We start from the raw sequence: 25079 nt of genomic DNA, 5'->3' as shown, positions 1-25079 counted from the left end.
AGATTCAAATATGCGCTTATTAGACAATACGACCTGATCATCCCATCGACACAGTGCCCAGCGTATTTTTCTGCACAGTGCAAACAACTGCAAGCATGAGGTAATTTGGTTATTACTGAAATGGGAATGCGTCATGTTGAGATAAAGTGCAGATTATCTTCTGAAATGAAGAACAGGCTCTATACATCCAAGGAAGAATACTTTAGCATACTGTGTGCTTGCTGTCTTGAGTCTCACAGGAGATCTTAGTGACCTTTTTCTAACCTTTGTCTGATGCAAGAAAAAGAAAAATGTGATTTCCCATCTGCTCAATTTAATAAAGGCTACTTAGTGAATTAACTAGGCCTGTGTGCTTATCAAGAGGAGAAATGGAATTCTCTAAACACCGCGGTGTCAGCTTCAATTAGTGACATGGATACCAATGTACACAGCAAATCTCATTTTTCTTTTTATCTGACAGCATCCATCGGTAACAATGGAATAGGCTTGCACTGGAACAAACAGCATCAGCAATTGGGAAGCTCGTATTTATTTATTTTCACACACTGCCCTTTCAAGATCTTTCTAAAATCTTAAAATCAGTCTGAATAAAGGGTGTGCCTAGAATATCATGACAGACATATAACTTTGTATTTTCTACTACATTTATCTGATTCATTAATCTTTGTCCCTAATACACACATGAAGTTAACGCAGTTTCCTTGCAAGGAAATAGAACAGTAGCTCCAAAAAGGCGACAAAATTAATTTACTAAAAACTTTTTACACAATATATGTTCAGCATGGTAGAAGGACCTAAATTTTCTCTTTGGGAACAGCAGTAGATTGTGTGACAAAATAATCTTCTTTATATGTTTGCTTTACATCAATTTATGTTTTCCCCATACGGCTCCTACAAAGTTTCAAGAAACTGCAGCCCAAGCGTCTTACTTTTTACATCTGATTGATGGGAATGCCAGTACAACACACAGCACTGCCAGCGCCACACATCATCTTATTAGGGTGAAGTTTAAAACGCAATTTTTCATTAACATACAGAATTTTCCAGTGGCTGATTCCAGAGGATACCAGATTAACATGCAAATTATATTTACTTCAATATCTGTTAATTTATATTGACTTTGTTATACAATAGTCCAGCCAACACAGTTTGATCATTTTTCTGCATGTTTCTATGAGAAAAGCAAGGATCTGCAATAAGATCATTATGTGTTTTGCCTTAATACTTTCAGATTGAATAGGATACATAGCACAATTGCCTGCAATAACAGAAACTCAGATTTGACTCGAGGAAGTCTCTTTCAATCATTCCCTATATTCTGTTTAATAGGGCAGAGTAAGAAAACCAATAAAACACATCTGAGAAGCAGTTCTGGAATATTCTTAGTCTACATATACTATATAATACACACACCCCCCCAAAAAATAAATTGAAGACCAATGGCTGAATAAATGCTTTTAAAAAAAAGTGTTAGAAAAAAATAATTATCTGAGATAATTAGTCACTACTTCTAAATTAACATGCTAAATAAATGCTTAAATAATGCACTAAATTAGCTAAATGACATGCTAATCAAGAGTCAGAAATGATCGGTCAAAGCTATACATTCCTTCCTCCTCAGAACTGCTTCTTTCTATTTATAAATAATTAAACAAAAATCTCTCAGTTATTTCAGAACAATTCCTTTCATCCTGTGAACCTTCTTCCTGCTCCAGTCACTCACAAATCCTGTGGCAGAAGACAGGCTGACCACAGAAACATGTTACTGGACATCCTTTTGACAGCTGCACTAGAGAAAAACAACACTCTCTCACTATGATATAATGACAGAGGCCACCAAACTGATATCCATATTCCTTCAGCAAGTAAAATAAATTGCAAGCAAGCTCTTAATACGCAGCGTGGATTTATGTCGGTATGATATGCAGCAGTGCAAAATTAGCTAAAAATACATCAAGAGAATTCATGGCCACCTGAGAGAGACACAATTTTACCTCATCTCACTTTGACAAATCAACCAAGCGATACCATTTGTTATTGCTATGATAAGCTGCAGGCTAAATGAGTTTATTTATGGAGAAGTCCTCGATGTTTGGATAGTCACCATTCTAAGTACACATGTATAAGTTCCTCTCTAACCTGCCCCAAATCTTCCCGTCTGACCCTGGCCCAAATAAGGTAGCTTCTCTGTGCCCCAGTGGTGCTCTCTAAAATAAGGCATAAAATACATTATTTTCTCGTAGGAGTGATGACAGCATTCTGTACTGGAGATTGCCAGACATTAAGTATTACACGGAGTAAGGTAATCTTCGTCATTAGACGTGCACTTTGTTTCTGATTAAGCCTAAATGGCAAAACACAGCTCATTATGTTAGACCTCATGAGTTAGTTTACAAATTGTTATTACCATAGAGCAGGGCAAAAAATGCAGCAACTCTTTTGCAGAAAAGCTGGCTTGGATCCTAGGAAGTTTATCTACATTAACAGTGGCATACTTTAGCGTTGGTTTTGAGGAAACCGCATTTCTTTCGAGATCCTTTCCACAAAAAAGTGGATGTCTATTCTATTCAACAGATGAGCTGTCTGCAACCTTTGCAAGGCAGAGCCCATCGTTTCCTAATTAACTCAACACGATCAAGAAACATGGAGCCACTTGTGCTGCAAAATACGGCTCTGCCAGGATGTCACGGCTTGAATTCTGGTTCTGTTTTGCATCACTCGAACTTGCCTATATGGCCATTGCTATGGCCTCACAGGCTGCTGAGATCAGTAAAAAGTTCCCTCAGATGCATATTTAATTTTCCTAGGAATCATCTTCTCTCTACAACAAAAGCCCCATATATTCTCTCTCTCTCCCTATACCTGCAAAATTGACTGTAGATCCATGTTTTCTTTTGGCTCTTGAAATAGAAATCTTCCCTGTTTCAGTTTTCTGAAGTTAGTATCTTCCTTCCTAAACTTCATACAAAGGTTCACAAAAACAAATATACAGACCCTTGCTACAGAAATTTTCAACTTTAAACTTTGTGTTTCTTTGCCAAAAGGATATAACCACTAACAAATACCTTGAAAGCTAAACTGTATTATTCTAAATAACTGCCATAAATGGCAATCTCCGTCGGATCCAATTGCAGGATGAGAGACCTAAATTTGTCCATGTATGACACAGCTGTTTAAGCCCCCATTACCATCAATGCAGATCCATTCAACCAAAAGAAGTCTGAATACCTATTCAACCGAGCAACAAGTCAGTACCTATATTAGGATAAAATGCATTGCTTTCTTGATTTCTTTTATTGACTTGATCCTTGAATACTATGGGTGTTAAGGCACTTAATTCACATATAGATAGTTATCTCTAAATGTCTTAATCTGGAGGTGAATCCCACCCTTCTAGTCTAATGAAATAAGCCAGAAAGTTCATGGAGAAAAAAATTACCGTGATTTATTGATATTCATGATAAAATATCTGGATATTTTTAAAAGAGGATTTTTAAATCAGGGATGCGCTTTTCCCAAGGCTAGTGCATTTGCGCAATGTCATATATTCAAAGACAATTTCAGAAATATGTGCAACAAAATTGAATTACACATAAGAAAAACCTCAGGTTCAGATTACACACATAGAATAGTAGTAAGAAAAGCAAACAGGATTTTATTTCGGAAAATTTTCCCCACAGTTTACTTTTAGATACCCGTGTTGAGTGACCTGCAACACTTTCTTGATGAGTAGGTTCTAATATTTTTTGCTTTGAAATCTAAGTGACTCACCTGTTCTGCTGCCTCTCTTTTGACATTGTAAGTATCCAAGTGTTCTTGGAGCTCTAGAACACTGAACTTCAATGTCTCTAGCAGGCCACACGACATTAGCTGAAAGATAAAAGCAATCACCTCTATAGTCATGTAACATCTGACTACAAACCATGTAAGTCTAATATCTAAATTATATAATATGAAATTCCAAGTCCACATTTGGAAAAACAATCAAATTAGAATTAGTTGGGTACAGATCATTCATGACACCTTTGACTTTAACTAACACATGTAGCTGTATCAGTTAAATCAGTGAACAGTTTTGATTCCAAAATAAGAAGGGCAGTACCTAGTTAACATCTGAAAGACATCTCAAAGGGATTTTTAGATCTTTCAAAAAAAAAATAATATTTGATATACACACAGCTAGCATAAATAGAATAGCCTGCAGCAGGAAAAAAGGCACTGCTTCAGTTTGTAGGAACCAGGAACTGTCAATGCAGGAACAATCGGAGATTTGAAGGATTGTTTTACTATTAATGACTTTGCCTTTTTCTACATAGTTCCAAAATCTCTTTTTTCCTCAGGGGATGCTACCTCAGCTTTGCTCCGCACCACTTCTCCCTGTAGTTTTATTTCCACCTGTGCATAAAGATTATTATTCCACCACCATATTAAGACACCGCTACTCCCAAACTCTATGTCTGTATCAACCAAGAAGCAGGTGATGGCTCTGTGTCACAATGCCACTGGGCACTCAATGTGTGCAAGACATCCAAGTGCAAAGAAGTCAGTGGGCATCTCATAACAGCTGTAGGCCACGAGCCACTCCCAAATAGCTCCTGAACCCGTGCTGTGATGTAAGGGGGCATCTTTCTGCTGAAAACTACTTTCTGAATGAATCAAAGGCCAAATTTGGATCAAATGCTGATCTTGTACGCGTGAGTAGACATCATGAAACCAAAGATTTATGCATGAATGTTATTTTGGATTAGCCACTCGTTGTGCATGAACGTTATTTTGGATTATTTTGGATTACTCATTCTCTCTTAGTAGGAAGTAATCTGATAAACAAGCAGGTTCATTTTAATTAAATTATCTGGAAAGATTTACTTACCCAATATTTGCCAATGTAACAACACTAATGCACGTATGTGCATAAATGTGCACGCACACATACACACAAGTTTGTATACTGTTGTGCCTATATATTTATTTCTTTTTGTATTTTTTTTTTACTTATTTATTTTTTTAAACACATATGCTGTTCCAGCTAGAAACTAGAGTAACTCTTCTTGTAGCTTCTTATCCCAAACAGATTTATTCTTTTTTTTAATTTCTACTGCTTTTAAAGTGGCATAAGTTAAGCAAAGAAATGCCCTATCCGTATCATGTTTTTTTAGTCCCCGTATTCTAAATTGAGAGTGTAACAGCAGAGCTGCCCCTTAGCACCAAGGGCAAAAAACAGGTCAGGAGAAGAGTCTCACACTGGGTAAAGGCCAAAGGTTCACCCATCTCAGTCCCCCATCTGACAATGTCTAATAGCAGTTGCTTAAGGAAGGGCAAAACAGGGCAAGTGCGTGGTGATCCACTTGCTCCAGAATGCTTTCTTTGCCTCTGTCAATGTCTTGTTCTGCATATTCAAAAATCTATCCAGGGCTATTTCTTTCATGAATCTCGTTAGCTGCTGTTTGAAAACATGAAGAGACACTGTAAAAAAGGACAGGGCTTCACAGTTACAGCCGTGGACAGATTTTGCTCCTAAAGGGCTGAAAAATCGTAGCCTGCATACTCATATCCTGTACGGAAGCTGTTCCACCTATTTCATAAACCTTGTGATCTTTCTTGGAGCCTTTACCATTTCAACTGCACTTTCTCTGAGAGCAGGGGACCAGAACTGCCCCCAAAATTCAGGATGTAGGTATATCAGGGATAAGTACATTAGCTCAATGATGTTTTCTGTTTTGCTGTCTCTCTTCTTAATTACTCTAGCATAGCTTTTATTGACTGCTGCTGAACATTGAACTGACTTCTCACGTTATTATTTATTATAACCCAAGATTTCAACCCAAACCCAACAAACAATTCAAAGTCTTCATTGTGTATTTGTAGTTAGAATGTTATTCTCATGCATCACTGAATACATACATAAACAATATAATTTAAAAAGGCAAAGTTGCTGCTGCTAGGTAAGTAGTCTCCCTTTTTCTTCTCTGTGCAAAGAATATAGAATAAATATGAACAAGCAGGGAAGATAAACAGCAAAGGAATTTAAGTGATGTCCAGTATCAGTAAGTTCCCTCTCTGTTCACTGTTACTGCTGGAGGTTTTCAAATGTTTATGATACATAGCGGCCACCTAAGATTTTAATTCCTTTCTGATTTCAATTATAAAAAGCAGATGTTTCAATTAGTGACGTTAGAGAGCAGCCTTTCAAAAGGCACATTTTATTCAAACCTTTGAAAACCTTCCTAAGCATTGCTATTTTCCAAATGTTAAAACATCATTTTGTATGGTACATAAAAAGGTTTAAGCAGATGGATATTTCAACGTGTGAGTTTATGAGATTTTTACCGTTTCCGCATCCACAAAGACTGTCGGACATTCTGAACATATCATCATCACTTCCAGAGAACTTTTAAATTTTGTTCCAATGCGCTGTAGACTTTCGCCAAGAAAGCTGACTGAATCATTTGTTATAGATACAAACTTTCTTTGAATGGTCTAGAAATCAAATCAGAAAAACATTTATTTTACATTGTATTTTACTCCTCCTCCACCTCTGGCTTTTTAGATTAACAATTTCAGGGCAAGTTTCCATCGTGACAGCATATATTTTTGTCATTAAATTACAAACTAATACATAGTTGGCTCTGAATATTTATGTAAAACTAGCTCCAGAAAATGCAGTCAATTAATAAGTAAAACCAGCCCGTACCTATACAGACAATTACTCCTTTCACATCTAGGCCTTTAGCATCAGTATAGCTGGACAACTATTTGTCTTTACCCAGTATAGATAATAGTTTGATTAATTTTCAAGTGTTTGTGTTGCAGAAAATTACATAACAGTTTTACGAGTTAGAATACGACCTGTGTAGCCAATCTGTGTCCAAAATTGCCACCTGCAGGTTTCCTACCTTCTTCAAAAATCAGTCCTATGCGTATCATGTTCGATTATGTAGACTGTCAGCTTGGCCTAATACAACACTGTGCTTTACTATATATTATTTCATAAATCCTAGAAAGTTACATGTAGAATAAAACTATACAAAGATGACATTTACAGCTGCAAAGTTAAACACAACGTAGGAGCCAGAAGGCAAAATGGAAAGGTCCAGTCAGACAAGACCTCAAGGGTCTCCTTTAATCATTTTAACCCTCCTCTGTACCCTTTAACAACTCCTCAGAACACTTCTTTGCCCGGACTCGAGCCCTGGATTGCTATTGCCCCTTTTCCCAGAGTATCCACCTTTCCAGTTGACTGGGGGTTATTCTGTTAAGCCACAGAAAGCTTCACCTTTCTTTCTAGCTCCTTCTTTAATGAACACAAGGACAACATGAACCCCTGTTTGACCAGTTTCAAGAAATGGATGAATGTGTGAAAAACAACTGAAGCTACGCTTTAGTATAATACAGAGAAACTAAACTCCTGATGCCTAGATGAAGCAAAAAGCAAAAATTTAAAACCAGTAACGGGAATTCCACAGCACACTGGCAAAATACTTAGTTCAACAAAAAATGGAAAACGGGTACAGACACACAAACAAGTGATTCCATCAATAAGGTACAGTATGAATTCTTCATATAAGTAAGCTACTTCACCTTACTAACTCTAAACCTGCCCATACATATGGGATAAAATGCATGCTAGCGTGGTAAAAAAAAGTGAGGTTTTCACCGAGAAATTTGTTATGATATATCAAACAGCAGGCAAAATTAATATTGGAGATATAGGAAAGGGTTGGAGTCATAAGGTCTTGGTTTGTAGTACCAAATCTGCTCTTAGCTCACTTGGCACATTGCCTGTAAATAAAATGGATTAATTGCACTTCTCCTATCCCACAGGAAGTTGCAAAGAATAATGCACGTCCAGGTGGTACCGCTTTGAAAATGTAAAAAAACATCCTCTACATATAGGGAGGAGGGAGCCAGAAAAATTAAGCCATAGGCATTTTGTATTGGATAGCAGACCTATGAGGTCTGGTAAAGTTAAAGAGGGGCATTTGAAAATTCCAGCTTTAGTGGATCTCCTGGTGTTTCAATTACTTCTCTGCAGAAAAAAAACTTTTCTCCCAAGACAGATGCAAGATAAATTCATTAATGTTTGTCATGCTGCGATCCTATAATAATGAATCCCACAGAAAACCCAGGAGGAAGTCATTAATTCTGTAATCAGCACAGAACCTGGGCGATGTTCAGAAAATAAAAGAAGGGACACAACCTGAACTAAGAGCTTACAGGAAACACTGAACTGTTGGGTTTTTTTTGAGCTGGATTTTTGTTTCCCCTGAGTAGAATCACTCCTGACAATGAATAGAGCAGATATCACATGGAAAAATAGCGTATGACCATATAACATTCTTTTAGCAATGTGTTTTTTTTGTCTGCTTTTGATTTGCTTTCTAAAGCTTCTTGCTGCCATAATCTTGCAGCTTTTGCAGTTACGGAGGGGAAGAATAGTTTTGAAAGCAGGAGGACAGGGTTTCAGACAAACAACCAGGTACCGGCAGCCCACTGACCTGAAACAACCTTGAGAAGACGTGAAATGTATAGACAGCACAAGATCCATCTGTATCTGACAGCATTTGATTGACGTGGCAGCGCCAGGCTTGCTCTTCGTCATCGTATGCCACTGGCTGGAAGGCTGCCAATATGGCAGAAAGAAACGGTGAAGGAGGTGGGGAAGTTTGTACTTCTGAGAAGCCATCCTGTTCCTCTTCGTCTTGGCTATGAATAACAAACAGCAGAAATTAACTCCTCAGAAAATTTTTTAGGAACAAAAACCCCTTCAATTTGGTAAGAAGAAAAAAAATAAGAATTCAGAATAGTGTTTTGTAAAATAAATAATCAGGCAACTAAGGTAACTATGAACCAAGAAAACAGTAAAAAAAAAAATCAAAAACTTTTGCTACACAATATAAAAAAATTGCTTATACTCTCAAATACCTCTGAAGTTTATTAGAACATGTTATTTCTATGCATATCTATAGACAAAAGGCTATCTGTAGGTTATATGTAGCTATATGTACAGTACTATATATATATACACACACACACACCACTCAGACTGTTATTTTTTCTTGCCCCCAATAACTATATAACATTCAATTCTTCAAATTTTATTCATCTAAACATATGCTCCACCAATATCTGTAACAAATTCTAAGTTTCCTTAAGAGAAACACTCATTTAGCAAGGCAATACTATAACTGTCTCAAGTAACATCATAAGCGAAATCAGAGATAGATTGGAACACTTTCATTTTTATGCGCAATCAATTAAACGTGATTTGTTCGAAGAGCATTCTGCAGTCATGCTTTCCATTAGGCACGAAACCTCCAATAAAAACATCAAACTAGGAATTAATCAATGCTGCTACGTACAGTCATTAACTTAATTGTTAAAATTTTCTATATTACAAGGAATGATACGTTTTGACATTTCTTGCATAATTGTACTTACACAGCAAAAAGACATGTGGAAGGATTCCAAGTACAGATAGTTTATTGAGATAATTTTTTAAACAGGTACCATTTTTCTCTATAACAACCACCTCATTCACAGGGGCACCAAATGTCTTAAATAAGAATTAAACATATCTTAAACAAGAAGTGTGGGTGCCATTTGTAGGTACATTCATTTTAATAGCACAAAGCTCAAAAGCTAAAATGCAATCCTTTTGCATACTATCTGTAAGCATAGCCTCGAAAAGCTTTTCAGATATTTTCTAACTAGTGTATCAACCCTATAAATAATCACCTCTGCTACTCTTCAAAGCAGAGCTACGGGTTTGTTTGTTTGTTTAGTGCAAATAAACTAAAACCTTAAGAGACCTTCAGATGCACACTAAGAAATAACCTGCTATTAACTGGTACCAGCCTTTAATTCTGGCAAGGTATAACGCAGTAGGTTGCAAAATTCAATTTCTCTTCCCTGGCCCAGCAGAACCTTCTCAAACAACTTGGTCTTTTACAGCTCCTGTTGTGTCCTTTTCTGTAAAAGGCTCCTTAAATGATCTCTCTGACAGAATATACACTAAGTCCACGTTCCTATATACAGTGAGTCTATGTATTATTCAACCCAAACTTCTGAACAAATTTTAAGTATGAATAATTTGGAATTTTTTGTTTGTTTTGGGGTTTTTTATTTGTTGGGTTGGGGGGGGTTGTTTGTGATTTTTGTTTGTTTTCCCTCCTTCTTAAACTGTTGCTTTCAAAGTACTTAGGGTTTCAATTTAAACGTGACTCAAACAGCTAGGACGTACTATAACTTTTCCTCTCAATAGTTATTTTTGCTCTCCATATTAAAAAAATGGAAAAACGGTATTTTACTTTAAAATGTCATAGAAATATACAGAAGACCGATTGACCTTAACACGGAAAATAAACCTTGGGCAAATTCAAAGACAAACTGTCCTGACTCCTACAGGAGTTTTGATAAAAAAAAAAAAAAAAAAAATTTAACATTTTTCCGCTGTCCTTTGGTGCCAAAATAGGCTCTCTGCCATAATTCAGAGCAGTTCAAAGGCTTTTCTATGTTGTATTGCTTGCAGCGGGTGGCTGCCAAGAAAATGGTCCAAAACACCCTCTGACCTCTTTTACGTTTCTAGCCTGTCGATGGTGATGAAACGTGCTAGCTTTCTTTTATTCAAGAATTCTCATCTTTTCCTGCATGGCTGTTTTCCCTGTACCAGAAACAACTGCTGAGCAAAGTACTGAGTTTATTTGCTGTAACAGGCAAAACCAATCAACCATTATTTCAGATACACAAAACATCATTTTAGATACTTGTATTACAGGATTCGTGGAAAACCCCGCACCATAAGAAACCCTACTTTAATTCATGCGCTAATAACATGTCATTTCTGTTACTTAGAACCAGGATTAATCTTACCTAGACAAACCAGAGAAGTCAGCTTCTTCTTCTTCACATCTCTCATCCAGCTCTTTCAAAGCAAGAGTGACATCCTCTTCACAGATGGATTCGGAATAGCTCTCAGGCGCTGCTGCCTCTGCCAGTTCCGGGGTCTCTTCCAGCTCAAGAGATTCATGACAGACCAGACAGTCCTGTTGTTCTTGTAGTAGATACGACCCAGTGTCTTCACTAGCAGTGCTAACCTGTTCATCCCTTACTGCTGAACTGCCTTCCTGTGAAGCAAACACACTTTTATTACTTTTATTGTCAGGGCTTATGTATTCTTCTCAGTTTTTATTACGGTAAAGTAACAGAGTCATAAAATACTCTTTACAAATATCCATTTATACGTTATAATAATTCAGCTCTTTGAATTGTTCACATAGTTATACTTGAGCAAAGACAGGCAGACTATTTGTAATGTTTATAACTTCTGGTTAACATTAATATCTTAGACTATGACTTATCATTTATAGCAAATACAATTTCTCAAATACACTCAATTAAATCTGTAAAGAGAACACTCCCAGAAGATACCTGCAAATTGCTTCAAACTGATTTACATCACAATGAACACAACCAAGACTTTCATATTTTACTTTTCTAGGTAAGGACCAAAATGACTGCCTCATGCTTGCCTTTGGGGTCTGGAACCAGTACAGAACACTTCTTCTTTCCGCTCTCCATTTTAACAAGTTTCTAAAGCACAACTGCGCAAACAGTATAACAGATGAACAATGGAAAAGGGACACTCCATTATTTTTCTTATTTTGCTATTACTGTTAATATGGGGAGCTTTAAGGGTTTAACCCTGAATCTCTAAATGTAGGCTTTCAATCACTGGCATTTATAAAGAGATGATGATTAAACTCAGGCAGGTAATATCAGAATGACCCCTTCTCCCTTCCCTCTTCCTCCATTAGCATTACTATACTCGCCAACATCAATATATTGAACAGAGAAATTCAGATTAAGTTAATTTATGATGAATCTATTTGAAGCCTTTTACTGGATTTTTCTGTGGAATAAAAGTAACACTTTCTTGTACTTGCTATTTCCTAAAGGCACAAATTATCACACATTTTCATCCTTAGTGTGCTGGTCTTGCTCTACTGCCATATCCAAGACTGGTCAACAAACCTTTGGACAGCCTCTAAGCATACACATCGCTTCGTGGCTTTCATGAGTCTAAACAGATCCTCTGACAGATAAATAACTGTACACATATTAGAAAAGACAATTCAGCTTTAAACAGAACTGTATCATTTTCTTTCCCAGTGATCCTAACCTCATCTCACTGACTATGGTACTCCTCAATGTGACACTCCTGGCATTAGACGCAGCTAGTGACCCCACTTCTAACGACTCTTTTGTAACAGTGAAATCTGTGATTTTATTGCACAGAACAGCCATTTTGTCACACTGTGCAGCTAAGGCACACGGGAACACAAGGTATTTCTACAATAACGCAGCAAAATAATTTGGATTGAAGCAGTGGTCCATCTCTATTCTACATGATACAGAGCTGCACTGATGAGGTCTAGTAGATGCATGTATGAGGGATACATTTTTAGAAAATAATTAAGTGCTAATTATTAGGTAATGAATTTACAGCTAAGTTAGTCTTCATAGTGCCATGACTCCTGATTTCTGAAGTTTTCTATGTAACATTGGTCATGTCTTTACTACCAACATGAATGTTCTTTAAGTATCTTAAAAATGTGATTTACATAGTCGACAACTCCACAGAACCTAAGGAAAATCACTTCTAGTAACCCATTCCCCTCATAAATCCACAGTGCAAGTAAAATAGAGAATCATTTAAGTCAGAAACTTTCATACACTTAAGCTTGTGAAACTTACTGTACAAAATTTAAAATATTCTTGTAAGCTAGACTGTAAATTCCCAACTGGAATGTGACATGTCCTTTTTGCAAAGATACACGCTACTGCTGGGAATCAGCCAAATACATTTAAGTAAACTATTTGCTTAACTCTTCAGCATCCCTACAAGAGAAACAAGGAGCTCAACAGCATCTAACCAGCACGCAAACTTGTTTTTAAATAACAACCTTTTTTTTTTTTTTTTTTTAATTTTACCTTAGGTAAGTTTTGATACATAGCTATTTATATTAAAAATATTTTGCTAACTGACCCTTGGCATGAGATGAAATGCCCAAGTTGAAAGAGTTATACATGAAGCATATGAGCACAGGAAAAAAACCCAACTGCACTATGCTGCAAGTTGTGCAGTATAAGAATTCAGAACAAAATTAGTTTTACTGACTTCACGAATTTTTCCGAGTGAGTTGACAGCATGCGTATTTTCAAGCGCATTCCGTTAAGAGTCACAAAGCCAGCTCTCCCTTTTAGCAACAAAATCCAACTAGTTAGCTAACTCTTGTAGCGAGACAACTTTGAGTGTTTGAACCGTACTTGAAGAAAACAAATGTATTTGACCGAATCCCGTATTCTAACAAGTACAAAATAAACCTGGAACACGTGACATTTAGCAATTGCATTTACGTGCACATGCAGTCTTTTTTTTTTTTTTGATATAGCAGTTTTTTCTGGATGCTGTTTCGTCTCAAAATTAATTTACAGCCCAGTTTAAATGTTTTCAATATTTTGAATGACATTGGTGCTTTTTGTGTGAATGTTTTCACGTGGATTATCAGAAGTACAGCAATTTTATAAAGGGAGCTGCAGAAGAACAATGAATCCAGGTATAAAGTATAAAGGACTGCTCAGAAAGAACTGTGAAAACGTAAAAATGAGTTACAGCTGAGAATGTACCACAAGCGAACAACGGGGAAGACAAAAGTTCTATCATGGTGAGTTTCATTCTACAAAATCTCAGCATATATACATCGCTTCTCCCTTTTGAAATCTTAACATAAAAATATCTATCCTATGAGGAAAAAAATCACCCCCAGCCAAAATTCTATGGGAACAAAAATGGATGTTGTAGACAAGCAGATGAAGCGCTGACAGAACAATTTGTTTGACAATCTAAGCGCAGGTGCCCTACTAAAGTTGAGACAATTTATCAACTGCAATGTAACCAAACACTTCAAAAAAAAAGCATACAGGTAATCATAATGGAAAAATATGGGGGGAAAGCTGCTTTGTAGAAGTCACAATATTACATTTTTAGAAGGCTAGGATTTTATCACAGGAAACCAGTCACCCACACTTTCCCTTTGTTGTATATTCTAAGTATGTCTTTTGTTCTTACAGTTATCTTCGTTAAATGTTAGCTAGGTGGATAGTTTACCTGCTAATAGGAGTGATTTTTTTAGGTAGCAAACAGGGATACTAGAGCCTTTGTCCAGAAATCCCAGTCACTTGAGCCAGTCAGTCGACTGCTTAAACCAAGTTGGCTGAAGACCCATTCTTAAGAGTAAACAGATAGGAGTATCTTAATTTTCTGGAAAACTCAATAAAACTGTACATTCTGTTAAAGATGGGATTAGCAATGCCTGTCCAAATAAAAGTCGGATTGCCAGCAACACCAATAACTTTAACAGAAGAGATAAAAAGTCCACCTAAACCAAGCCACTTCAAATTAAAGAAAAAAACCCAACATACTGAGGTTTTAGCTACAAGTGCTAAATATTGTACGAATTGTAGCAGATGATAATTTTATTTTAAATGAGTTTTTTTTAATTTTAAATTATGCAAAAGATGTAAAAAACCAAGAAACTGAAGTACTCACAGATTTGCAGGCGGCCATTAGCTTGAAATCTGTCTCAGTCCACACAGGCCTTTCCAAAAAAGTATACCACTAGCGTTTGTGGTCCTTTTTAAAGGATTATTTAATGGAACCAACTGCTAACACAGCTGGCCTGAGGTTTTACTCCCAAATAGCACCAATCACATTAACCCAAAGAAAGCAAAAAAAAAAAAAGGGGGGGAAATAAAAAGGTATTTGAAAGAAAATGTTGCTCAAGAAGGATTTCAACCATATCAAGTAAAAGCATCTTGAATATTAGCCTATTTTCATTCTGCACCATGAAATGATCATTTTCAGCCCTTCAAGAATATTTTTAACCTGTAGTAAGTTCCCTCAGTCCACCCAAGCAGTTTTCATACTGAGGGAACATCTTGCAAGAACATTCCAACAGGTTAGAAATATTAAAAGCAAATCAAATAATCAGTGTAACAGATGAAAATTCAGTTGAAAAGAAAGACAAAGTTGCTACTAAATACTAGAAGGAGCCCAAATCAGCCATGCACCAGCCCACATTTCTCCCCACCTCAGGCAGCTGGTTGCTAGAGTTATCTAGAGGAGAAGCCTCCAAACTTGGGGTCTCAGTTCTGATTTGAAGCACCTCTTCTGTTCCCACACTGCTAGTGGAATCTTGAGACTGAAGTGATAAACCAGCATGCTCTGATATTGTTTCATCTATGGCAGAATCGCTGTTTAACTAAGAAAAGAAAGAAACGTGAAACTCTTCATAGTTTATCAAATATACAAATTACAGGGAAAAACACCTTAGTTTTGAAATAGGCTGTTTCAGTACGGTTAAATATTTGAATTAATTTACATATTAGGAGTTTAACAGCTTTAAACTGAAACCATTACAAGCACCACATGCATTTTTGTAACATCTAACTCTGAAGAGAAGTTTGAAGTTATCCTTAGGATCCAGAAAGATATTTTCTGTCTTGTTCTTAAAGGTCTATGGCACTGGTGAAATGCTAGACCGAAAACACGGAAGAGCAGAGCTTTGTTATGGGCTACATTAATACAAACTTTGCCTAAAGTCTGAAAAGCAGCATACTATCCCTGCTGCTCCCCATCCAGTCAATTTTTTCCTAATTTAATGTATATAATGCAGAGAGACTTCTGAGCAGCCAGCATTCTTGATTTTCCTCAGTTTTACGTACACATGCTTCAAAATCAATAATTAAATTAGCAATTTCAATGGTCACTTGCTGCTCTTGTTCTTATTTAGTATTTTGGGGTTTTTTTGAAGGTAGGAACCCACAAAGACACACACTTATATATAAACACATGCAATTTTGTGCTTATATTTAAACAAATATGGTAAATATAAAGACAATAATGTTGCAATAGAGTTATAAACCTGTCATGTACCACCAGTAGGTAAAGTAACTCTTTTCCTTCATTGATGCTGTTATGAAATAGAAGCTTACCCATATTAATTGAGTTCCTCTTCACTTCACTTAGGCTGAGAGTGTGAGCCACACTTCTCCATTAAAAACTTAAGTTCTCAGATTCCTTTCAGAGAAAAATAACCTACCATCTGCGAACGAGACAGTATCTGACTTGCAGTCAGGGCTGCTTCTTCTTCTGAAGACTCATCAGTATCTTCCTGGTTGGTCAAGTTCAAGCTGGGTGTGCTACCAGAGTACTGACATTCTTGAAGAGACGGTGTGTCTCCTTTGTCAATACTGTCAAGAGAGCGCCTACGAACGCCCCAGTTGAAGTTGTCCATGCTTTCACCCTGTAATTAAAAAAATTTGCACACATATGTATGTATGTATTTCAACATAATAAAATTAATACACAAATGCCACACAGAAAACACAAGTACTGAATGCATTATGAGCAGAGTTTCAATCAGCCCTTTAATTTTATTAAAATTTTAAATACCTTGTTAAAAGATGTTTGTAAATAAATTAAAATATATGGCAAATGAAGTAGAAATCTTTTGAATATCTTCTTGGAAACTAACTCAATATATAATCTAGAACTATATCAGCATCAAATTTATATATCTGACTAGAAAGTACAAACACATCACAGACAACAACAGATGAACGAGCCGGGGCACCAGGCTGCAACTTACCTGCAGCTCCTGGTTAGCAAAAAGGAAAACACATAGAATTAGAAAGAACGAGGACAAACACTTAAAGATACTCTAGAACCAGGGAAAAATGTTTTATTACATAAGATTTGCCAACAGTAAAAGACTGATTCAAGCTCTGAAAAAAGCTTTAGTCAAAAAGCTAGTATTTAAAATAATTCCTCTTTCTAATGGGAGATTGATAAAAAAAAATAAACAAACTGATGACAGAACACTAAAACCAGCATGCTTATGATACATTTTCTCTAGTGTAACATGTATAGCAACTGTTTCAACAAACAATACATGAAATTCTTTAACTAACACACATGAATCTAAACTGACCACATCCAACTGACAAAGCATCATCAACATTAATTATATACAGGCTGTAGAAAAAACAACATCTTCATTAACTGTTTTACCAGCTACTTTGTGTCAGTTTTATGAAGTGCACCCTAAACACCAATAACTGGATCCTTTCTGTTTGCACTTTTTAAAGCTGGGATACTTGGGTTTCACACATCCAACATACTAAGCGAACTTTATATCTTAAAACACTAGCGTTTTAATTCACAGGTACAATACTGATCTTTGATTTTCTCAAGCACCTTGTCATTCTTCAACAATTCATCTAAGTAAGATGGAAAACCTGCTCAGTTCACTTTGCCAGTCTACAAACAGTTCTGAAAATACCACATTTAGCCCCAAGTGTGCAAGTACAGGTTCCAAAACTGCACTAACAGAGTAAGTGTCTCTTGTGGTGACTTAAGATCATCATGACGCGTTAAATATATACAGCAAACTAAACATGTTGTAGTCTCTTTCTCTCTTAGTGACTTGTTTTTCTCCAAAAAGGTGAAGTTATGGCAAAGCAAAAGAACCCCCAAAACAACTAAGGACTACTTCAGCAGGCTGAAGGACTTAAGTTTAATCTGAATATTACTCAGATTTTACTGAAAAAGCACCAGCTTATACTGTTGACATTTAATTATTATCAACAAAGAACATTCTACATTTTTGGTGCAAAACTAGGCAGCTCTTATATCAAGCGCGCAATTTACATGTAATGTCCTAAATTTGTAAAAGCTGTGCTTTTTCCTTTTTTTTTTTTTTCTATTTTTGCAAGTATAGCACTATGTGCTGCATACAGGCAGTAATGAGAAAGAAACTGTCTTTTCTTCATTATGATCTGCTATTAAAATATTACAGAAAATGAAGTTAAAGACTAACTTGGTTTGGCAAAGTTTTCAGCTTCTGGCATCCTACCTGCAAAGCCCCATCTAGTGTTAAAATAATGTTTTACTACTACTGAGCCTTGATTCTGAATTTTCTGACTACTTGCATTCAATATAGGAAATTGTATCTGTATAGGTCACATACAGGCAACAGACTATAATAAGCCTATACTTCTAGAAGATGTAAATATTAGCTGAAGTGAAGCAATACACGGGAAGCATGAAAAAATGAGATAAAACTGAAGTATTAGGGGGGAGAAAAAGCAAGATTTTGTAAAAAGGGCTACGTTAATCAGGAAGAGAACAATCTTAGGGTTTAAATAGGCAGATATTCTTCCAAGTAGTTTGTTGACTCATGACCTGCAAGGGTCTCCATTACTAATTCAATATTTTGTATAGACTGTAACAAAGCACTGAAAGAAATTACAAAGCACTTGATTTCTTCTCCCCAGTCCTTTTACAGTCATATTTTAAGCTTTAGCAAATTCTGGTCTGAAGCCTTTTATTTATCCCAAACAAGTAACAACTGTTAACAGAATCTTTACTTTTTCTCAATATTTTGTTTTGTTTTACCTCCCCTCTCTCTTTTTGACAGGAGGAGAAGTGGAGGAAATGTAAGAACTGCAGACCAGATATAATATAAAAGTCAATGCAAGCAATTATGGTGCCCGAGTCAATCGTATACAATGAGATACTATATCATACAGTTTGTAACTTTGAAAGCTATTCTTCATGTTTTCAAAATGCAGAAACATACCAGGAACTAAGATTATGCCATTTTCTTAACATATTGTTCCATAATTAAATTTTCTAATGCATCATGCCCGGGTGTTCATCCTGTCATTGGCTTATACTGTCATATCCCTTCACTTTCAGATTAAGTCACTCAACCCTCCCTCAAAAATCCCAACTCTCCCCCAAAAACCACCCAACAATTTGCAACAACTTAACACTGCAAAGTCTGAGACACAGGTTTCTTTATCGTGCAAGTTAAATTCAATCCTCATAAATTCTTCCCAACTGGATTAGTTAGAAGAGCTGCCAATTCCTTAGAATTGCACCAACATAACCTAATCTTTAAAACGTTCTCAAATGGGAATACACAGAAGAAATTCCAAGGTCTCACCTCTGCATCTTCCAATTCAACATCTAAAAAGTCAAAGTCTTTAAAAACTCCAAATTGTTGTTCACTGGTATTGTCTTCTACAGCCACTTCCTCCTCTTGAATCACTTCTTCTGTCGTTGAAATAAGGCTAGTCTGTTGATCTCCAACTTCCAAGTCTTCATTAGAAGAAAACACAACCTGTAGATACGGGTAAAAACAAAAATAAAAACTTCCAACTTCTGTAACTGCAAAAGTCAGTTATCCTGCTTCCCACGATCTAATGGCGTTAGTAGCAGTCAGCTTACCACTATAATCACAATACTAAGGCAAGTGCAGACTGCAATTTGTTTCAAGGCCAGTTGGATTTTAAACTACATCTTTAAACTAGTGATATTGTTCTCTCCTTAATGTAACTGAGTTGCAAAGGTACAAATAAACAGAAAAAGATATCCGTGAACCTTCCTTTTCATAACCTCAGTATTAGTCAAACTTAAGAAAAAAAACATCCACCCACATAACACAGGCCATATCATTTTTGCCTACCAATTTCTGTCTAAGGACTGTATACCTTTAAAAAGACATCCAATGCTGGCTTCCAGTGACGATAATCTTCACAAACTACAATTTGCTCTTTCTTTCTATTTGCATTTTTAAAAAATATCTTCAGTTTCAGCTTTCAGGCATCTAATTTTATTTATTTTAACCTCCTCCACTAGATTAAAGATCCACCTCCCATCAATACTTTTCCCCAGGTAAGAACTTCTATGTCACAATAAAAAAACTGTATTCTAGATGATAACCAAGCGAGGCTACTCACTTTATTTTAAAAGCTTTTAATGTCATCACCACCATTAAGCTTAGTAGGCCAACGGGAATAATTTCTGTGCCATACACAGAAGTAACACCATCGGCCTATTTTTACTCAATAGTTAAGACTATTGTTCCTACTGATATCCATGTTAACTTGAAGATGTGTGATCCAATTGTCATTTTCAATGGATTCTATGGTATTTTCAATACAGCATCAACATACTTGCGGTCCTCAGCCATTGCTGCCCCTTCTCTCTAAAGCGCATCTTATTTATAATGGACTAGATAGAGATTTACTCAGAACAGGGGAGACCTAGTTCAATTCCTTCTTCTAGCCAAGACAATTAAAATTCATACATACAACCTTAAACATACAACACGCTATTCTGGAGTGGCAGTGGAGTCCTGCTGTTCTGTGAAGAATGTAACATGCTGAGAAGACGCATTATGGAGTAGTCTGATCAACAGAACTCCTTAGTAGTCAACGAATTAAATTTGGAGACAAAAGATTTGAGTTCCATTTCAAAGACACTAAAAAAATCTTGTTTTGATAACTACATAAGATAAAAATTAAGAATTAATCCTAGTAATTTAGCTTTGCTTTAAAACATACAGTCCTTCCCCTATAAGACTGACCTTAATTCACTGAGACGGCAATATTATTTTTGACTGAATTCAAATACTGTTTTGAAACCTGTCTAGTAAAGAATGGTGCGCACTGGACTTCCTGAGGAATAATAGTTATTCATTACTTATGATTCCATCTCTTTTTAATTCTTCAACTGGATTTGCATATTATTGAACCAAAACCAGTTTGTCAAAAACCGCTCTTCATAACTTCACCGATACCTGAAAATGCAATACCATTCTCACTACTGGCATTTAAAAACCAAAACAAACCACCATCACCACTTACTGAAGGATTCTTGGGAAGACCAGATTCTGGACCACACAAAGAAAGCACGTTCATTAGCTTCTCCCTAGTTCTTCTCTGAAAAATACACCACAGAAAATCACATAGCAAGCAAGGCATCTGCTGGAGGTCTAGGTAAAAATGTAAAATGTCTGCATTTTTTAACTAGTCATATTGCATGCTGACATCCTCTAAGAAGAATCTTACCATTTTTTCTTTTCACCAGTTTATATCTTTTAGTTTATGCTATATTCATGTATTGTTTTGCTGAGACACAATATAGACTTCAAATTACATTTCAACAAATTTTTTTTTTTTAATACATTCATGAACACTGTCTATAAGATGTGTTTAACGTGCTTGAGACACGATGTACCTGAGAGAGCTGTGGTCTCTTCCAGCTGACAGGAACTAATGCATTTGAATTGGAGCCCGAGGAAGTTGAAGAAGTGCTCCGGGTGACGGCAATGACTTTGGGCTTCCCGTTTCTACCAGCTGCGCTGTGTTGATCACCGTACTTATTCCCAATAATTGGTGTCTATCAAAGACAACAAATACTTTCTTAAAATGCAAATCCATATTAGTAAAGACTACACATTCGATTCTAGAATTTAGTATTATATAAAACGTAAGAGGTTTTGTCTGTTTGTTTGTTAGCATTCTATGAAGCCCGTGCCTAATCCACTGAGCATCGGTACAAATACTTCTACCCTATGCAGCAGGCTGCCATTCTGCCCACTTGTGGTTTTCTGAATTATGCAAGTTATATGCTGACAATGTATATTTTTCAAACACGCTTTAAAAACAATTGTGTTCTAAGTTTAAAAGATTTCTCTATAGAATCATTCAGACATGAACAAATTGTTTTCACAGACCAGCAACTTCACGCACACACTTCTGAAAACCAAGGATCAAATTCGGCCCCTTCTGACAGGAAATGCTATTCCAATGAACTCTTTGGGAATTCATCTTGTCTCTGAATTATCTGCATGCACTGGAATTTCCAGTAAGGAATTAACTTAAAGAGAAGACTAACAATTTAAGTAATGCTCCTAAGACACCTTTATCTCCAATCATTACCTATGGTCGGCTTCAACCAGAAGCCCTTATTTTTGACTACTTCTAAAGTTTCTACGACTTCCAGATCCCTATATTACACTACAGTCATTTGGCTGCACTCCCCTTTTGAGACACAGAATGAGTATCAGCTGTAATAATAAAACGTATTCTTTTCAGTTCTAATTAACCCTAATTGGGGGGTAGGAGTGTTGTTTTCAACTAAAGGTAGTTTTTCTCTAGTTGTGTCCATCTGACACGGAGGTTCCTATATTCTGTATCCTACTCTCCCCTTTAAATTTTCTCCCCCTTCCAAAGTCAAAACTGGAGTACAGGGTTTTAATCCTCGCAGCCCTTGAACGCACAACCCTTCATTTGATGAAAGCCTGGAACATTCAGCTGCAAGCAGCAGCCAGCTGCATTAGCCTGCTCTCTGACACAGCTGAAATACCCTTGAGAATAATCCTGTTGACTTTTAGCAATTAACTCTCCAGACATTCAAAGGGGGGAAAAGGCAAAAACACAACATAGAAGAATTCAAAGTTTATCCTTCAGTATGACACTGATTACATGTACGTAAAATTTCAACACCTGCCATTCTTAAAAGTTGTATTTATTTTAAAACATGTAAATGCAGAAGGCCAACAGAAAATAAATCTGAGTTTGCAACAGAAAGTCATTATTGCATTATAATTTAAATATAATAATTACCTCTGATATATCAAAATGAAAATCTAAGGTCTTCCCAGGTAGCTCCTTGGAGACATTATTAAAAATTTTCGTGAAAGAGATTTCAGGAGAACCTATATCACCTCCATAAGACTTTGGAATATCATTAGGTACAACAAGGCTTGCTGATCGAGACACCACCAGTTTCAAAATATTCAGGGCTTCCTTCCAATATGGACTCTAAAGAGAACGCACACAAATCCCAAAACAATCACTTCAAACAAGACAGACATTTTTAATGCACAGTAGGGTTTCGCACTGATTCATCGCAAGATTCCCAAACCCCAAAGCTCTAATCTTCTACACGTGGGTGCAAGGTGCTAATGCAGGTGGGCAGCTTTGGACCTTGAAGGCACCAGGTCATTCCATGGTGGGTGGTGAGGTCCGGCCAGGCAGGCTCACCAGATCCAGGTCAGAGTCACAGCCACACCAGATCCTGTACCGTGTCCCCCGCTCCCCCTATTTACACTATGTTCTTTATCATTGTCTGAAGTATCTGCCCTTCATGCCCCAGAAGATAAAAACCTGACAGCATTTAAAAGCAAAAACCACTTTCCCCTCCTGGCATCTTTAATTATTTTACACTTACGGGCAGAGTAAACTGAATCTGAAACAGACAAAAATATTTTGTGCTTTGTATTTCCTCACGCATTTCAAAGATGTTAGGGGGGAGGGAAAAGCAAAACATTTACAAGGTTTTTATATAGTATCAAACCCACAGAGGGCTTCAAAAAGCCAGGGCAAAAGCATGAGAACATAATACGCTGAGAGCCCGAGTTAAATGCAAATCTCCTTAAGAAGAGGATTAAGGTAATATAAATAATTCAGCAGTTTCAACTACAGCAATTGTGGAGTGGATCACAGAAGAGACTTACACCAAAAGCTGCACCTTGGGAGGGTTAAGATTTACACTCCTGAAAACGTTGGGGTTCTCCCTGAAACTTAAATCTTCCAATTTTTGAAATTAGCAGAATGTCCGATTCTTGGGTTATTTTTTGGTTTGGTTTTTATTTTTTTAATTGGGATGTCAAGTTTGTTAAAATTATTATTTTTTTTTGTATTGCATTAAAAAAATAAACACCACTTTCAAGGCTTTAAGTAGTATATGTTTCTTTGTAGGTAATGAGATTCTTCAACAATCTCTTGAATTTCTGTACATCATAAACATAAAAAGAGCAGTCTCAAAACTGAACCATCCTGAAGCAATTTAAATTTAGTAAGATGCATTGTGATTGCAGAGGACTAAAAAAAATACCATCTTAGTAGCACCACGTTTAAACAAGACATGTTCACGTATGATCTTTTCTTTGGTCATCTATAACATGTTTTATCACATCAAAAATACCCAGACTTCTCTGGACTATTTTTTCCCCAGTACCATTAATTTTATAGAAGATGTTACTTCTAATTAAGATTACATTCCACGGTAGTGTGGGCTTGCATTAAAAGCTCAGATAAAGGTTAGAGGCAACGCAAGCCGTCGTCAGGCCATGAAAAGTATAGTGATGCTAATCATTCCATTTAGCCTAATGCACTCTGACAGGAGCACAATATCTAAAGTACATATCCATCAATAACAAAACATCCAAGAACACTACTTCTCCTGGTTAATTATGATTAAACCATTTGACTGAAATACATTTGGCAATAATGGAATTCAGGAAAAAAGAAAAAGGAAGGTGGGGCGGGAAGAGAATGTCATGCACTGAAATGGTTTTATGCTCCAGGCATTTTCATAAAATCTTTCAGCAAGATGCTAGACCTTCTTCTGCGACACAGATTTTCAGTAAATCGTGTTCCAAGTACAAAGGATCAAATTACCTAGGGCAAAAGACTGTTGTTCATCTTTTGGGGACTTTCTTTAATAAAAAATCCACTCGAATTTGTTAAAGCACACCTTAACGTTCCTCACAGATATACTGGTGAAAGCGATTTAAACATGCATTTAACTGCAAAACTCCCTTTTGAAAACATATACACTTAAATAAAACATTTTTGCAGTATTATCAGTAAACATTTCCTTATATTTTAACAGATGAAGAATCACTTCCTCTAACTACACATGTAGAGTTGCCTACATCTTTAAATAGACACACGTTGACCCAGGTAACTTGTCACAAAGATGTAAATCAAATTGGACAAATACATAAGCATATAGTGAATTAAAGTACGTAGGACAAGAAATAAAATACTACTGAACTTGACTCTGAACAACTATTTTTATATCTGAAATAAATTAATCCCCCCCCAAATTAAAGTGTAATTTCACTACCACTTTGATGATAAGCAGAAAATATTTTATAGGTTTTCAGAGCACCTACCTGAACATATTTACCAATAACTTTTATGATTTCCAAATTAAACTGCTTCACCGGTGCTGTGGATAGGTCAATATGACTGAGAAGACTGTAAATGATCTGCAGCAAGGACTGTTGCATACTGGACAACCCTTTCTCTAACAGCTAAAAAAGAGTTTTTTAAAATACAGAATTTAATTAGGGCCTTAAATAGTAGCAAAAAGT

The 25079-nt window shown here is 36.4% G+C and overlaps 1 protein-coding gene across 11 annotated transcripts in view; it reads right to left on the bottom strand.

Moving 5' to 3' along the window:
- Positions 1-25079, bottom strand: part of FRYL (FRY like transcription coactivator) — a 173951-nt gene that overhangs the window by 9254 nt on the left and 139618 nt on the right. For 10 of the 11 annotated variants that reach the window (XM_054203294.1, XM_054203295.1, XM_054203287.1 and 7 more), the window contains 11 exons: positions 24879-25019; positions 22540-22737; positions 21149-21310; positions 20776-20850; positions 19071-19247; positions 16161-16364; positions 15150-15320; positions 10870-11123; positions 8496-8703; positions 6328-6477; positions 3772-3870 (listed from right to left, as the gene is read on the bottom strand). In XM_054203294.1, the coding sequence (XP_054059269.1) occupies positions 3772-3870; positions 6328-6477; positions 8496-8703; positions 10870-11123; positions 15150-15320; positions 16161-16364; positions 19071-19247; positions 20776-20850; positions 21149-21310; positions 22540-22737; positions 24879-25019 (1839 nt within the window). The remainder of the gene's footprint in view (positions 1-3771; positions 3871-6327; positions 6478-8495; positions 8704-10869; positions 11124-15149; positions 15321-16160; positions 16365-19070; positions 19248-20775; positions 20851-21148; positions 21311-22539; positions 22738-24878; positions 25020-25079) is intronic. The other variant, XM_054203293.1, reaches the window with a different exon arrangement.

The sequence above is a fragment of the Rissa tridactyla genome, chromosome 5 (genome assembly GCF_028500815.1).
Source record: "Rissa tridactyla isolate bRisTri1 chromosome 5, bRisTri1.patW.cur.20221130, whole genome shotgun sequence".
Lineage (NCBI taxonomy): Eukaryota > Metazoa > Chordata > Aves > Charadriiformes > Laridae > Rissa > Rissa tridactyla.
This window is presented reverse-complemented; position numbering and strand designations above follow the sequence as displayed.